The sequence below is a fragment of the Delphinapterus leucas genome, chromosome 12 (genome assembly GCF_059928025.1).
Source record: "Delphinapterus leucas isolate spDelLeu-1000000601 "Yukka" chromosome 12, BTC_Dleu_Yukka2, whole genome shotgun sequence".
NCBI classification, from domain to species: Eukaryota; Metazoa; Chordata; class Mammalia; order Artiodactyla; family Monodontidae; genus Delphinapterus; species Delphinapterus leucas.
The window spans coordinates 65417940-65435969 of NC_143140.1; the positions used below are offsets into that span (position 1 = coordinate 65417940).

At 40.5% G+C, this 18030-nt stretch overlaps 1 protein-coding gene across 2 annotated transcripts in view; it reads left to right on the forward strand.

The window, feature by feature from the left end:
- Nucleotides 1-18030, forward strand: part of AKAP7 (A-kinase anchoring protein 7) — a 137320-nt gene that overhangs the window by 57612 nt on the left and 61678 nt on the right. For both annotated transcript variants that reach the window (XM_089921999.1, XM_022556592.3), the window contains exon 6: nucleotides 4222-4334. In XM_089921999.1, the coding sequence (XP_089778125.1) occupies nucleotides 4222-4334 (113 nt within the window). The remainder of the gene's footprint in view (nucleotides 1-4221; nucleotides 4335-18030) is intronic.

Genomic DNA, 18030 nt, shown 5'->3' on the forward strand with positions numbered 1-18030 from the left:
TCTGTTGTACAACAAAGTGAATCAGCTATAAGTATACATTTATATATACATCCCCACATCGCCTCCCTCTTGAGCCTCCCTCCCACCCTCCCTATCCCACCCCTCTAGGTCGTCACAAAGCACCGAGCCGATCTCCTTGTGCTATGCGGCAGCTTCCCACTAGCTATCTATTTTACATTTGGTAGTGTACATATGTCCATGTCATTCTCTCACTTTGTCCCAGCTTACCGTTCCCCGTTTGTGTTCTCAAGTCCCTTCTCCACGTCTGCATCTTTATTCCTGCCCTGCCACTAGGTTCATCAGTGCCGTTTTTTTAGATTCCATACATGTGCGTTAGCATACGGTATTTGTTTTTCTCTTTCTGACTTACTTCACTCTGTATGACAGACTCTAGGTCCATCCACCTCATTACAAATAACTCAGTTTCATTCCTTTTTATGGCTGAATAATATTCCATTGTATATATGGGCCACCTCTTCTTTATCTATTCATCTTTTGATGGACATTTAGGTTGCTTCCATGTACTGGCTATTGTATATAGAGCTGCATTGAACATTGTGGTACATGACTCTTTTTGAATTATGGTTTTCTCAGGGTATATCCCCAGTAGTGGGATTGCTGGGTCATATGGTAGTTCTATTTGTAGTTTATTAAGGAACCTCCATACCGTTCTCCATAGTGGCTGTATCAGTTTACATTCCCACCAACAGTGCAGGAGGGTTCCCTTTTCTCCACACTCTCTCCAGCATTTATTGCTTGTAGATTTTTTGATTATGGCCATTCTGACCAGTGTGAGGTGATACCTCATGGTGGTTTTGATTTGTATTTCTCTAATGATTCGTCACTGAACATTTAGATTGAATGTGGGGACTTCCCTGGTGGTCCAGCTGTTAGAACTCTGCGCTCCCAATGCAGGGGGCCTGGGTTCGATCCCACATGCTGCAACTAAAGATCCTGAATGCCACAACTAAGACCCAGCACAGCCAAATAAATAAATAAATAAATTTTAAAAATAGATTGAATATAGTCTTATTTGAGACTCAAAGATGTATTCTGTGTCCTATATTTTACCAGTTTCTATTTTGTTTTTTTTTTTTTGGACATTATTGGTGGGATTATTGCTACTGAAGGGACCCTATATAAGTTTTTTGATCATTGCTTTTCAAACTTTCTTTTCGGTAAGGATTGGAATCCTTTAAAAAAATGAAATGGTACTCAGAAGCTCAGTGTGTAAAACAGGGGAACTTCTCGGACTGAAACCAATGTGTGTGGGCATGGTGGAAGGCGGCAGAATCCCCTGCCTTCCTCTTCCTCATTGAATTGTTGAGGCAGCTTCTGTGCCCTTCCTTACTCCCAGGGCTCAAGCTGGGGTTTCAGCCAGCTTGAAGATGACAAGGGTAGAAGTTAGGGCACGTGGATCACAGTTCCTTCTTAACTGCTAACAAGGAGTATGACCTTGAACATCTTATGTTTCAGTTTTCTTATCTTTAAAATTGACTTATGTATTAGCCCTGATTTTAAGGGAAAAAGACCAAATGAAAAGTTGTTTACCAAAGGTCTTTGAAAGGGATGGATTCTTCACATGTGTGGCAAAAGACTGTCTCCTATTTGTGCATTCTGCTCTGATGCTTGTGCACTCGTAGCAATGTTATATTGCTAACGTATTGTCAGTTCGTTATTGTGCTTCTTATTTTTAAACCTTTTATTCAAAAGTAATACATGCTCATTGTAATCATTCAAACAATATAAATATGTATAAAGAAAACATTACTGTTTTCTTCTGCCCCTATTCAATCTCAACCTCCATTCTAAGGTATTCTATACTATTTTTCTATGCTACTAAAAACATAAATGTTTAGCATTTATTTTCTTTCTTTCTCTCTCTTTTAAACCATGAAATTATGTTATGGATATAGTAACCATGCAACTTGCCTTGTTTTTGCTTAATAGATATCATGGATGTCTTTTCAGGTCAATATATGTAGCTCTAATTCATTCTTTTCATTATGATAGTTCTTAGTATGGCCCTATGGTAATTTAACAACCATTTCTTTATTGATGAAGGTTATTTCCAGTTTGTGATAATTCAAACAATGCTAAGTATCTTCTATATAGAATCTTACGTATTGGTACTTTTATTTATTTTTGTGTATTTTCCTAATATTGGAATTACTGGTTCAAAATGCTTGTGTAGCTTAAATTTCAATAGTTAACTGCCCAGATTATTTTCCATTGTGGTTGTGGTATAGCTCTCATTCCCTAACAGCCAATAGTTCTTCAAGTATCTTGTCTTATCTCTTTCTCTCTTGCCTCTTTTTCAGGGACTCCACTTATACATGTATTTGGCAACCTAAGTTGCCTCACAGCTTACTGATATTCTGTTCCTTTTTTTTTTTTTTTTTCTTATTTCTTTTTCTTCTCTGTTTTATTTTCGGTGGTTTTATTGTTACGTCTTCAAGTTCACTAATTTTTTGTTCTGCAGTGTCTAATCTGTTCTTAATTCCATCCAGTTTATTTTTCTCAGACCTTGCAGTTTTAATCTCTATAAATTTAATTTGGGTCTTTTTTTTTATAGTTTGCATGTCTGAACTTAACTTTCTGAACAGAGAGAATACAGTTATAATAACTACTTTGAAGCCCTTATCTGCTAATTCTAACATCTGTGTTAGTTCTGGGTCACTTTTGGTGAATTAAGTTATCTTCTCATTGTGGCTCATATTTTCCCGTTTATATGCCTGGTCATTTTTTTATTTTTTTTTTGCGGTACGCGGGCCTCTCACTGCTGTGGCCTCTCCCGTGGCGGAGCACAGGCTGTGGACGCGCAGGCTCAGCGGCCATGGCTCACGGGCCCAGCCGCTCCGCGGCATGTGGGATCTTCCCGGACCGGGGCACGAACCCGCGTCCCCTGCATCGGCAGGCGGACTCTCAACCACTGCGCCACCAGGGAAGCCCCCTGGTCATTTTTGATTAGATATCAGGCATTATAAATTTTACCTTGTTGGGTGTTGGATAATTTGTTTTACTCTAATTATTCTTGGGCTTGGTTCTGGGACATAATTAAATTACTTGGAAATAGGTTTTTCCTTTGGCGTCTTGCTTCTAAGTTTTGTTAGGTGGGACTAGAGCAGTACCAGGCCAGAGCTAATTTTTCCTCTCCACTGAGGCAAGACCCTTAGATTACTCTGCCCAGTGTCCCATGAATCTTGAGGTTTTCCAGTCTGGCTGATGGGAAAAGAATTCCTAACCCTGGGTGACAGCTGGGCATGTTCTCTCTAATCCTTTGGAGTGTGTTTTCCAGCCTCTGGTAGTTTGCTCACACACATGTGCTGGTCAGTGGCTTAGCTGAATCCACTAGGGGGACCCTTTGTGGATCTCTGCAGTTTTCTCTCTGCAGGACTCACTTCTCTGGCACTCTGTCCCATGAGCTCCAGATGCCTTGGTCTTTTCTACTCTCTGCTCTCTTTTCTGAACCTAGTGTGATGACTGGGCTCCATCTGGGTTTCCCTTCCTTGAGCAGAGACCTAGACACCCAGGGACGTAAGCTGGACAATTGTAGGGCTTACCTTGTCTGTTTCTCATCTCTGAGGGATCACCGACCTTCATTGCCTGGTTTACAGTGTCTTGCAAACCCTTGTTTCGTATACTTTGTCCTTTGTTTTGGTTGTTTTAGATGGGAGGGTAAATCCGATTCCTGTTATTCTATCTTGGTTAGAAGCAGAAGTTTTAGATATGAGGGTTTACAGATAAGCTAGTCCTTTTTTATACATATGGACTCCACTGGGGTATTGTGTGAAATCTGCATCATATCAGCCAAGAGCTATTTTATTTATTAAATGTTTCCTTGTCAAATTGTGGCTTTTGTGTGCTTTACCGAAAGTTTGACATCACTGCAGGTTTAACTGTCATAATGTGTTTGTTATCATACATGTTATGTTTTTTCCTCTCTTAAAAAAAATCTCAAACCGGTTTATAATCTTCCTTATAAGATAATTTGTTATCTTTTGAAATGCCATTTTTATGATTAAAGACTGCCGTGTGTTATAGTAGCATTTTTAAAAAATTTTAATTTTATTGGAGAATAGTTGGTTTACAATGTTGTGTTAGTTTCAGGTGTACAGCAAAGTGATTCAGTTATACATATACATATATCCACTCTTTTTTAGTTTCTTGTCTCATATGGTTATCATATGGTAACATTTTTGTGCTTTTTATTTTCTTCAGATGCTGCAAAAAGGACATTTCAAGAAAAAGGTATCCTGGCAGGAGAAAGCAGACCTTTTAAGCCTCATTTGACCTTCATGAAATTGTCCAAAGCACCATGGCTCCGGAAGAAGGTCAGTGGACATTTTTCCTATAAGCCCTGTTTTGTTAGCCACACCAGCCCTGAGCATGGTTGGGGCATGAGGGGCATTTGTAGTGCTTTTCGGCACCCCTGCCACTATTGCTCCTGGAATTCCAAGTCAGTCTGGTTCCAATTCCCAAGGATGCTGAGTTGTCTCAAGAGCCTCCATGGAGGCCATGGCAGCTGTCCCCTCCTTTGCCACCGTGGCTGTAGCCTCACACTCTGACCATCACTTAGTTGCTTCATCTGTTGCCACATCTGCTTCGTCCCTTGAAAAGCCTTGGGGGCGGTGCTGGAGTTGTATTTCGCTGCGTTCTTTGCTTCTGGTTGTTTGCAGCCTGCTGCGCTCAGAGCTTTCTCCACTGGCCTGCATACACTGATGCTGCTTCCTGAGGCTGGGTTCTTCAAGGTGGGACAGGCTCCGCCCCGCCCCCCTTTTACATAGCTCTTTCAAGGTTTCCAAAAAGCCACCTTGCTCTTTCAGCAGTTGTCTCCATTGAGGGTGTGGAACAAGTGTTCCAGGGACTGGGTAAGAGGGTAACAGAAGGGCGCCCCACTCCCCAGCTCAGTACTTAAAAGTACTTCTCCCTGAGAATGGTCAGCAGTGCCACAGCCAGGGGACATGTCTTTTGACTTCCCCTATCTCAGGGTGACTTTCTGCCTGTCCTAGGCCACTGCCTCCTCTCTCAGAGGTTGGAGGAACTTTGGACTTTTCTCTGGAGTCACGAGCAGTTCGCTTGGAATCCTAAGGGCACCCTTCCTTTTTTCTCCCATTTCAGCCTAGGGAGGTTCTCATGCAAATTAAGACATCTGCTGACCTGCTCTGATGCGCCAGAGTTTTGGAGATGGGCATGCAGATTAGAAATCGTTCCTGCTCTCCATGACTCTTGGCTGCAGTTAAGACTGATTTGCAGCTCTATAAATGAAGGTCATGTTTATTAGTAAGTAGATCTTTTTTCTGAATTCAACAGTTTGTATTTGATGTCTCTGTGCTCAGAAAGTCTTTTTGGTCCTGTAAAAACATGTGTTTGGGTGGTTGACCATCCTGTGGTTATGAGTTTTCTACAGACTACTGTAAAAAAATCCCCCCCCCCCACCAATATCTTGCATGTTTTTTTTTTTAACAGCTATGCCCAAATTAAATAATAACTATATTAGGTACCATTCCAGAATAGTTAGGTAAAATCATTTGTGTAAATCACAGATTTGGGAATTAGGAATGATAACAACTGACAAAACCTGTAGACTGACAGTTTGCTTTTTTTACTCATTATCTTCCTTGTTTTGCTTTCAAATGGATTGTCCTCTTCCCAATGGTATCAAACTTAATCACAGAATGACAAATCAGTGGTGAAGGTAATACCCACATTTCAAAATGTTTCTGTCTTTATAATATTAACTTTGAAATGAGAGCACCCAAGGACGTTTATCAAAGGGATGTTTAAATTAACTCTAGAATTTGTATTTCAACGTTTCGGACTGCATGCATTTTAAATGATTTCTTGGCAGTTGATTTCACAGAATCTGCTCCTTTACTTTATAGAAAAGGGATCTGAGACTTAGAAGTTAAGTGACTGAAATGAGATCACATCGTCCTCAGTTGCAGAGCCCCGTCCAGAATCCCTCTTACCTCATTCTCAGTCTCATCTTCTTCCCTCCCACTTGCCAAGTCCTGTCCATCCAGTTTCATTTCTCTATGTGGGGAGCTCCTTGGTCCGAATCCTACTAATTCAACAACTGTTTATCAAGTGCCTACTATGTGTCAGACACTGGGTGCTGGGCATAGAGCGATGATCAAAATAGAAACAGTCCCTGCTTGAAGACTGTATAAAATCTAAATCAGTTTGCGTTTTGTTTTGATTAGAATGTTAATCTTTGGAAAATAAACTAAGATCTTACTGTCTTTCAGAAAGCCAAATAAGAATATTTGCCTTTAATTTGTGGAATCAGTCTGTTCCTATTTACTATTATGATGGTTAGGGTTTCTGAATGCTTAAGAAAATATGTCTTAAACTTTGGGATTCATGAGTCACCTGGTGTACCTGTTGAAGCTGCAGATTTCCATTCTCTAAGTTCAGATCTGGAATTGGACCTAAGACCTTGGCTTTCATTCAGTAGGTGTGACAGGGCTTCTGATCCAGATGGTCTGAAGAGTAGTATACTTTGAGATGTACAGGCTTAAAATAGCCAGTATTTTCTCTTTTTTTGTTTTTCATCTTTTTTGGAGTATAATTGCTTTATAATGTTGTGTTAGTTTCTGATGTACAACAAAGTGAATCAGCTATATGTATACATATATCCCCATATCACCTCCCTCTTTAGCCTCCCTCCCTCCCACCCTCCCTAGGTCGTCACAAAGCATCGAGCTGATCTCCCTATGCTATGCAGAGCCAGTATTTTCTTTATGCAGCAAATCAGTGGGTCCACTGCAGAAGTTAAAACCAATATGAAAAGGTGGCATACACATTAGTAGATTTTTATTATGCTTTGTGGTTTGGAATGTAGATTATCTTAAAATATGTGACTCTTTAGTTTCTTAACTTGTTTTTTACATTTCCAGCTGTCTGTTTTCCTCTCTCAGCACTAATTCTCTTCTAGGTTTTCATTCTGGGTCCACTCATTTACAAGGGTGAGACAGACCATTGATAAAGTCAATAGTGGAATGTATTACCAGCATTCAGTTTACTTAAGATTGATAATGAAATAAAAGAGGAGGGAGAGAGAGAGAGGGGTGTGGAATACTTTTTTTCACTCATATTAGGAAGTTTGTCTCATTTCAAGTACTTGTTATTTTAAAAGTTATTTTAATTACAGAAGCGCTAGATGAATATATGCTCACTGTAAAAAATCCAAATATTGATACATACAAACCTACAGATCGAAAGATACATTTTTTTCCCTCATCACCAATCTCCCACTCCCTTCCTCCCAATATAATTTCTCTCTCTTAGGTACCACTACTAGTATATCCTCCTGACCTTTTCCTATACACTACCAACATATATAGAAACTCTTCATCAAATTTCTCGATATGGAACTTCCTCTGCTACAGCATGGTATTCTGGTTCCCAAGCTAGAGAACTAAGTTCTCTAACTGAGATTCTGGGAAACATAAGACTTTTGGATAATTATATATTTTTCTAACACCAGGAGGCATTTAGTCAATGTGTTAATTTTACATCTTCTTAGTTTCATAGAATTCTAGTGGAATATATCACGTAAGAGAGTATTAAAAGTAGTTTATTTATTTTTTTGGCTGTGCCATGTGGCTTACGGGATCTTAGTTCCTTGACCAGGGATTCAACCCACGCCCTCAGCTGTGAAAGCGTGGAGTCCTAACCACTGGACCACCAGGGAATTCCCTTGAAAGTAGTTTTGTGTATTGTAAAGCTATTTTGATTATCACTGTGTTTTCAAAGTTGTAGTTTTTTAAATCAAATGAATGAAGCCTCAGAAAATCTTATTAAATTGCTTTGTCTCTGAAAGAGTAGCTAAAATTTATTTGTGTAATTTCTTTAGAGTATATTTGTTTCACATGGTTAGACTACTTGTTTAGGTCAGTGCTTTTTTACAGTGCATTCTTTTGGATTTATTTTTCACATTGAGTGACGTATTTCTGTGATTTGAACAGTGCAGAAACTGGTTGGTTAGAAGTGTGTGCTAACGCTTGGTGGCAGAAGAAGACCAGTTTCAAATCAAACATGCATCTTAATGCAGATCCAGATTCCTCAAGAAATAAATGCAGTCTTTTCATGGATAGATCAGTTGTTTTTAAGCATGAATTCTTTTCTGGGTTTCTTAGATATCTTTCCTGAGTTACGACTCTTTCAGATTACTAATGTAGCACTTAAAATCAAAGCTGTAGGTTATTAATCGGCACTTCCTTATAGAAGCTTTTCACAGAGTCAGTGAGAGAACTTTAGAATGAAAGAAATGATCTTTGAAATTGTTCGCTCCCATTGTCACTTAGACTAGTTTGTTTTGAGTGCAGAATTTGATATGCACATAGCAAGGGCAGGGGGGTGGTTATTGGACCATATGATGATGAGGTTAGGAGAATTAGGGGTGAAGATATATGGCAGGCATCAGTGGGAGTAGAAATGGGTAGTGGAAAAGAAGAGTGTGTGCTTGAAAATTCTGTTCTGACGGTACAGCTAAAAGGAAAACCCAGTCCCTGAGTTATTTGGTGATTGGATATACAGGACCAAGACTGTATTTAAAAATTGACCAAATTCCAACTTTCTTCTACATCCTTCCCCAGCTAGGACTCTCTGCTAGGACTTTCCTTACATACAACCAGTTATTATTTATTCATTTATCTATCAGGTCGCACGTTTTCTCGGGGTTTTGATAACTGGCCTGGTGTAATTTGGCTGCCACGCCTGTTCCTGGGTCTGCATGATAATGGGCCTTTATAAACCATTTGAAAACTCAGGAGTACTGACTATTCCTTCTCAAAGGAGTCTCTGTAATACATTGGAAGGAGCTTGAGTTTTCCTGTTTTATCTCTGTTGGTTAGCCCTGGACAAAATCTCATTACCTTTCTTGACTTCTGTACTCATAGTGAAAGGAGGAGCTTGGTCTTAATGACTTGACTCCTGGGCTCTTCTGACATGTCTTATGAGGTAAGCATTATGACCAAATAGGCTAATTTGGCTTGACATGGAGAATTTTTTTTTTTTTTCGGTACGTGGGCCTCTCGCTGCTGTGGCCTCTCCCGCCACAGAGCACAGGCTCCGGATGGCAGGCCCAGCGGCCATGGCTCACGGGCCCAGCCGCTCCACGGCATGCGGGATCCTCCTGGACCGGGGCACGAACCCGTGTCCCCGAGAATTTTTTTTAGATTGTAGATTAGCTTTCTTGTATGCATGGAATGAAAATGACAAACAGGGGAAAGGTCTTTAAGTAGTGGTAGGAGTATGGTGGCAATCTTGCTACCTCTCCTCCTGGAAAACCTACAGAACAGTAAAGACAATTGGGAACATATCACAGACTACATTTTTGGTGAAACTGGGAGATAGAGACATCTATAAATGCCACATCACGTGCAGGTGTGGCCAGCAAGCAGCTGGGACCAGCAGGACTTGCGCAAGAAGCTGCTTCCGGGTGGGGAAGGCTGTGCAGGGAGGAGCAGGCCTGTTGGTGAGGGAGCTCAGAAATCACCCACAGATTTTCACTCCCAGTGGGTGAGCGCTCCACTGTAAGGAGGCACGGAAAACGTCAAAAGGGGACCAGAGGGGTTGAGTCTTGGCAGGTACCACCTTCAGAAAGGGAGGGGAGTGTCTTCAGGGCGGGTATTAGAGAGGCTGAGCAGGTCACTTTCACAGGGACCCTTATTGTGAAGAATAGCCCATCGCTGTAGCAGAAGAGGCCCTGCCAGACTGCACTGCCACTGTCTTCTCTCCTTCCCTGAAAGAAGGCACTCTAGGTGCCCTTAGTATCAGCGAACCTTTATTATTCCAGACAAAAGCTGGCCTTAGAAATACGCTTGGTACAATATAAAGCAGATTGTTTCAGTAACCTATTCCCGAATCTCCCAATGCCAAATGACTTAATCACAATTTTTAGTTGTTTTTGAGTCTCTTTTCATACTATCAGGTGCACTTAGATTTAAGGCCATAGTATGGAATTCTCTTTGGATTTTTCTTAGTTAAAAATCACACGTTTTGTTTTAATGTGTTTTTTTTTTTAAACTAAAAATTCAGTGAAATCTGCTGTGAGATGGAATTGTAATTTCTTCCGAGATTCTAGGTGCTATTAGTCAACTGTGTCATCTGTTGTGTGTCCGAGCACTATCTATAGCAACTGACTTGTTTTTTTTTTGTTTGTTTGTTTTTTTTTTTTGCGGTACGCGGGCCTCTCACTGTTGTGGCCTCTCCCGTTGCGGAGCACAGGCTCCGGACGCGCAGGCTCAGCGGCCATAGCTCACGGGCCCAGCCGCTCCGCGGGATGTGGGATCTTCCCGGACCGGGGCACGAACCCACGTCCCCTGCATCGGCAGGCGGACTCTCAACCACTGCGGCACCAGGGAAGCCCTTCAGTTTTGTTTTGAATGCATTTTTCAACTTCATGCTGTTCTGTTGTCTGTTTCCATATATTGAAAAAAACTAAATAAGTATGCTTATAATTGTTTAAAAATTGGAATGATATCTACAAAGGTAGACTAAATGTTCATTTGTAACCTTTCAGTAATTTATACGTGTTTGAATAGTGAAAAATATAGAAAATGATAAGCAGAAAGTGAAATTAGTTTTAAGGAAGAATTCTGGGAATTGATTAATGTCAGAATACCAAAATGGCTCCCGATTGACCCTTATTCTGTTAGAGATTTTGAAAAATTTGAAAACCCTAGAAGAAATGACACAGTCAACCTAATAGTAAGTCTGTGCAAAGTGGAATGGAGATTTGAAGTAAGTATCTTCATTGACATTTCCTGAAAATGTTCTCTCAGAACATTTCTCAGGATTTTATGTGAGGTAACAATTCTGTGATCAAATGCGTGCTAGCAGTGATGGGTTAAATAAAGTTAATCTGGGTCTTTATTTCAGGACTTCTTAGGATCTCTGAAATGTGAATGTTTAGTGTGAATCTTAAGAGCTTACAGCAACAAAGGTTGAGTTTTTGCCTCTGGACACGGGTCATCTGTGGCTCTGGTCTTTGTTGTCTTTATTCAGGGTTTCGGCCAAGCAGCTTCCGTTTAGGACTTTGCTGGTCTTTGGCAGAAGGAAAAGAGTTGGTGATTCACAAACTGAAAGCTTCTGCTAAGTGACACACGTCATTCCTGTTCACATCTTATTGGCCAAAGCAGGTCATGTGGTCCCTTCTGAGTTCAGCAGAGCAGGAGGTGTAACCCGTGTGCAGAAAAGGACCCACCAGAAGGGCAGTGAATATTTTGAACAGTTATACATTCTACCTCAGCATCGTTTTCCAGACGTAGTTGATCAGCGTGGCCTTTTTTCATCCATCGTGTTGTAGCACTGGTGTTCGGCAGCACATGGTTTAGGAAATGCTGATTGTGATAACTCAGGCTTAAATGTTACTTTTGCTTCAAACATACAGATTCTGTGGACATTTTTACTTATTTCTAGCACTTGTATCCACAGGCAAAATTCTGATTTAAGTGTAATTTAAGAAACAGTTTTAGAGCTTGCATTAAAAGATGCAATAATGAAGTATTCAGGGTAATTAGAATTGCATGGGTTTGCCTTAACTGTATTCAAATATAAATTTCTCTCTGTCTCAACCATTACCATTAGTGATGGCAAAATTTTTTTCTCAAGTCATTTTTAGACATTTTGAGATCTCTCTAGATTTCATTTTTCTAGTCAAGGACAGAATGGAGCATAATGATCTTGTACGAAACTGGCAAGCCCCGTAGTGGGTTGATTATGGATAAAGGCAAAAGGGAACATATGATCAAGAAAATGTAAACTTTATTCCAAAATGGTGTTGCTGTAAAATTAGCTTGTTTAATAGGTAACAGCTAATTTCCAACCCACGTGAATAGTCACATAGAAGCAAACCAGCTAAAATTATTTGAATGGCAATGAGATTTTCTCTACCACTGCAAAGAGTGCCCAAGCTCACTGGCCAGTCACCTCTTGTTAGCTATAATTAACTGCAAAATAAAAGAAGGTAAAGCTGTATTTTTCTTGCGAGCCCCATTTAGATTTGAGGGGAAGGTAAGGTTGCAATCCAAAACTATAACTAGTTTACGTTGGAATTATATTTCCATTCCTAAGTATGAGCTGATTTATTTTGACCATTCAGTCGAATCTTATTCTCCCGAGGAGAGGTACCTTAAAAATAGAATATACTAAATTGCTCAATTCTTCTAATTGATTATTCCTGTAAATTAAAGAAAAAAATGTTATTGGTCTCTTTGCCAGGGCAAAACTTCACATTAACTACAGTTAAGACCTAACAAATCTAGCTCATATTGCCTGAGGGATTAGCCACCCTTGACTAGAGGAACTCCAGCTTGGTTCCTGCAGTAAGTGTTCTTTCTCTATAACCTACCTGATAGCAACATTTTTAATTGTTAGTAAACATTGTGACACCATTTTGGAGACCCGTCTTTAAGGCCTTCTAAGTACAGCTGTGTCTTTACTCTGCCCTCAAGCTGATGGCCAGAGTGTGAAAGTACTTTTCTTCCTTCCTTGGCTATGGCCTTCCCCACAGCTGACTTTGACTACAACAATTTGTTACATAACATTATTTAGACCAGAACATTTCTTTCAGAGTGGTTTCACATTTGTCTTCAGCACTACTGTGGGATCTTTTTTTTCTTTTCTAATTTATTTATTTATTTATTTTTGACCTAGTTGGGTCTTCGTTGCTGCGTGCGGGCCCTCTCTAGTTGCGGCAAGCAGGGGGCTACTCTTCGTTGTGGTGTGCGGGCTTCTCATTGCAGTGGCCTCTCCCACTGCGGAGCACAGGCTCCAGGCGTGCGGGCCTCAGTAGATGTGGCACCTGGGCTCAGTAGTTGTGGCACATGGGCTCAGCAGTTGTGGCTTACGGGCTCAGCAGTTGTGGCACGCAGGCTCCAGAGCGCAGGCTCAGTAGTTGTGGCGCATGGGCCTAGTCGCTCCGTGGCATGCGGGATCTTCCCGGACCAGGGCTCGAACCCGTGTCCCCTGCATTGGCAGGCGGATTCCCAACCACTGCGCCACCAGGGAAGCCCACTACTGTGGGATCTTAATCAGCCATTACCTGGGAGAATGTTCTGTGACTTCCTCTAGTGGCCCTGCACCTTTAGCAGCGTCCTCTTCCTCTTCGTACCCATTCTGTTTTTCATGACTTGGTCCCTTTGGGTTCCATCTTGCTCCTCACCCTCCCTGGCCTATCCCGATAATCAGAGAACGGTAAACAGAGGACTTAGTGCTCTTGAACTTCCAGTGCAAATATTTCTAGAACTTAATTCAAAGGAATTAAGTGGGGGCAGTAGTCACCTGGGAATTAGCTGAATGGATAGGGAAATCATGTCAAACATACCTCCCAACAGATTGTAGCTTTTTACCACATGTATCCCTACTGGCATGTGCCTAAATTGTACAAAGTAGGGATGAGGTAGACGTGCAGGGGATGGTGTCAGGTTTGGCTGGTCTAGCTTTCCTGGGTGATGAATGTACTGGGTAGAGTAGAAGAGCAAATGGAGTATGCCAGTGTATATGATCTTTGGCATACTATCATCCTAAGATTCCTTGCTTCTTGTTAACTCTTCTATTTTTATTTATTTTTTGCCTACTAAACCCGCTGCTTATTTTATTAGTCTGGAAGTGCTTCTGAAATTTTGAAGAGATTCCTAATTTTTAAAATCTCTAAAAATTACTGGCTGGTGTGTTATCTTTTTTTTTTTTTTTACTGTACTTTTTGGGAAGCAGTATGTAATTAAATACTCATATATTATGCTATGAGTCCGGTAGAGAAACTATGTAATCCTTTTAATTTTGTATTTCAAGAGTACACCGAAGGGTGATTTCACAATTCAATGTTAGATTGTTTGAAATGTGGTCAAAAGAAAGATTCCTATTGAATATTATATATAAAATTATTTTACATAGCAATCTGTGTCACATTGAAAAAGAAAATCTATGAATACATTTCTTGCTCTACCTGGAGAGAAATATTCATTTTGAAATTGGATTAAGGGCTACACGTGATTCCCAGGATATATGTTTAAAGACTGTTCTGTATCCAGTTATTGTGGGTTTTTTCCCCCTAAATCTCCTTTTATCTAATATGATATCCAGGGAACGTTTCCAACCAAGTAAGTGAAAAGGCTTGTATTGGTGAGCACCTTGCTTGCTTGCCCTATTTCCTACCCTATAGCACACTCAGCGTGAACCTTGGTGTCATTATTTCTTTCCCATTCCTTAGCTTAGTTCTTGTTGGGATGCCTTTCTGTGAGGAAGGAGCTTTGTCCTAAGTGGTGTGCAGGGAATATGCCCAGGCAATTGAAAGAGGATGAGTTAGGGGAAGTAAGATGTCCTCTGAGAATGAAGGGAGGGAGGAAGGAAGAATGTTGATGGGAGGGGAGTCAAGGAAATTGATTAATTCATAAGAAAGTGGGAAAAGAAGAAAGTACTAGATGCATAGGAGCCGAATGAGCTACAAAAACGCTCTAGGTGTTTCTTGCTTAACGTTAAGTGCTGTACTTAGTGATGTCTATGGATGCATTTAAAATATTTTGTCAATGTACAGTCCCTGCTACACTGTCTAGGTACTCAGTTCTCATTTAGGTTGAATCTGAGGCTATAGTTTGGTCTGAAATTCTGTCTGTGGATAATCCAACCAGTTGACAGGAATGGTTCCATGCTTCTGACCTCTAGGCTATAAAAGCAGAACGGATTCAACCACAATATATGTTGCGGTATATAGGCCAATGTTATAGGCCGAGTTAAAATTGTTCGTTAGGATTTTTCTATGAACTGATTTCTGAGTGTGCTTCTGCAGAATGCTTCACTGTCCTCTTCCGTTGTTGAGATCCTGAGAGTTTTTTGCATCAGTGGCTTGCTGGCATTACTTAATGTGGAGAGAACTGTTGATTAGAAGGGAAAGCTGTTGCAACGAAGGAGGGAAACAGATTAAGTTATGTGTATAGCTCGTATTTGGGGAGAGATTTGGGGAGGTGGGGGATATTTCATGTTTTATCTTTAGTTGATAGAAATAAATGGTTAAGTGGGTGAATTCAGGAGAACATGTCCTTATTTGCTCCAAAAAGCAAAATATTAAGAAAACAGAGGTGGTGGGAGGAGCAGGCTGTAGTTTGTTTACACCTGAGTGACCACAGGCTGCGCCGAGCCAAGAACTCAGCTGGAGTTTGATCAAGGGGAGCTGAGGGTCCAGCTGAGATTGGGCTATCAAGGAAGCATCCTTGGATGCCTGAGTTATGAGGCTCTTTGTTTCTGGAATGAGAAAAGCCACACACAAATATCATAAACAGTTATATGTCCAAACAGCATCTGATTTCTTACGCTATACTTGGAGAAAGCTTGAGGAGGAATTGCGGTTTGCTAAGTAGACAAAGAATGAGCTTATATGGGAACAGTCTGTGTTGTAAATAAAGGTATTGAGACCTCCCTGTGCTTGTTGCACTGAGTCTGCAGCCTTGAGAACTTCCTGGTTGCCATCAACCTGTTCTTTCCCAGTTAACATGTCGTTAGTCAGTATAAATGAGCTACATGTTTGTGGACCAAATTCATGTTTCTTCCTCTGTTCTGTTTGAGGCCAGCACCTCATGGAAGGAAACTCCAGGCCCAGGAAACAATACAGCATATTCTCTTGGTGCTTTTTGTGAAGTGGCTTCTGCTACCAGGAGTTGTCTTATCACCTGCCCTCTGTGACAGCTTTCCTTGTCACTTGATAACCCCAAGAAGCATCCAGCTCTTCTCAGTGTTAGGACAGGGAGAAGGGGGTGTCAACAATAGATTAAAAACTTAGCTCTAGCAGCTTTGTTTCTACTTATTATTTGCTGAAAGGTGCAATATTGTAAATGTTAGATACAGTGCTAGGGTAAAGAGTTTCTACTTTTTCTTTCTCTGAAGCCTCAAGATTAAACAAAACAGTAGTGCTAAAAGCAAGTATATAAATAGAGGGATTAAGAGGATGACCTCTTTCAAAAGCCTTATGAGGCTTTTGAAAAGCCTCATAAAATGAGATGCATAGATGCTCCAGTGTAAGGTAAAATGAAGAATTGAGAAATACTGGATACTCAAATAAACAGTTGGTTTAAAAAACGCAGATAATCTCTGCCAGTATTTTAGTTGATTATTTGCATATTTGCAGTATAAGAAGAGTTCTTTTTATAGGCTGGATTATTTGGGTGATTTTTACTATGTGGAAGTAGCATCTATGAATTCTTTCTCATCTCCCTTTATGAAATTCATTTACTATGGACATATAATTATCACTTTATTAATACTAATGCACATATTAAATGCAGGTATTTTAGATGCTCGAGATTCTCAAAGTAATTTTCACATTGGTTTTAGAAATATGATAGTATATATGATTATATCTTAAGAATGATTAATATTCTTAGAATTTTAGTATTTTAAATAGTGAAAGAGCTTGAATATTACCATTCTGTTCTTTTCCATTTATCTGTGTTCACTTATCCTGAATCTGAATCCAAGCTCTACTTCTTACTAGCTTTGTGTCCTTTGATAAGTGACCTGATTTCTCTGTGACGGTTTCCTTGTCTGGGGATAATAATGGTACTAATCTTACAGGGTTATTGCAATTATTAAACAAGTTAATAAGTTCTTAGAGCAGTGCTTGAACATAGTAAATACTATGTAAGTATTTTCTATTATTGTTAAACTGATGGTAGGAAGCATCATTTTTTTCAGATTGGTACAAAACAATGAGCAAAGTACAACTGTTTTTTCTGTTTTCCATCACTTGTTACTTTTTTATCTCTGAAGTTACTGACAGGCACGAGGGAGGGTGTCGGGGCCCCAGGCAGGTAGGAAATGAGTATTGCTGGACAGAGGGTCGAGGCAGAGCCCAGGCCCACAGGCTGGCCGAGAGCTGCAGGAGGAGATGGGAAGGCTTCAAGGCAGTTCTCACTCGGGGGTGCTGGGCATTGGCTCTCAAACCACCATGCTGTTCTAGAGAACATTAGCTGTGTGGTAAAGACTCCTAGTCTCTTTCCATCCCTGTTAAGAACAGGCTTGGGTGGAATTGAGCCTGAATGGGAAGTGTCTCCATTTTCCCCACTGAGAGGGCCTGAGGGAGGACTGCAGCCAACAAGGAGGTCATCAAGTGTCTGTATCAGGAGAAAGATGGAAATAAAACAGTACAAGTAAGAGTGAAAAATGTAGTTTTGCTGAGACATGGAGCCATTAAGAATCGTAAAGTAAGATTTGCTTCAGGGAAGCCCCTTGTCAATATATAATCTTTTTATAACTTTGAATCATCAGTATGTAACTTTTCACTAGGATGACTATTCATCATTAAAGATAATTTTAGTCTTTTAACCAACATCGTATCACTAAAGATATGTACCTGTTCTCCACTTATGGAAATGAGTGTGGAAGATTGCCCTTCCTCTTTAATCAGCTGATGCCCCAGATGGCAGGCCAATTTGCTTTGGCTCTTAGTTTGCATCCTGAATTTTGGTTTCATGCCATTATCACAGGAAACATACTTTTCTTTCATAGCTGTTGGGTGACAGGAATAAACTATTGGAAAACAACAGAGCTCCAGGAATATCAAGTTTAACCTCAGAAGGACACAATTTTTTCGATTGATATGCAGGCTGTTTATTTTTTCATCATGGAAGTTGCGATTATTATAATAAGATAACAAGTGGGCTTCCCTGGTGGCGCAGTGGTTGAGAGTACGCCTGCCGATGCAGAGGACACGGGTTCGTGCCCCGGTCCGGGAAGATCCCACATGCCACGGAGCGGCTGGGCCCGTGAGCCATGGCTGCTGAGCATGTGCGTCCGGAGCCTGTGCTCCGCAACGGGAGAGGCCACGGCAGTGAGAGGCCCGCGTACCGAAAAAAAAAAAAAAAAAAGATAAGTAACAATATGAAATTATCTTCTATTACAAAAAAAGTTAACCTTCTTAACAAAACTCTCATTCCATTGTTTTTCTGATCTCAATAACTTTGTTGTAGAAACTAAAGATGAATAATAAGTATTTCATCTTTCAGAACCTTAACTGAATGATTTTCACAC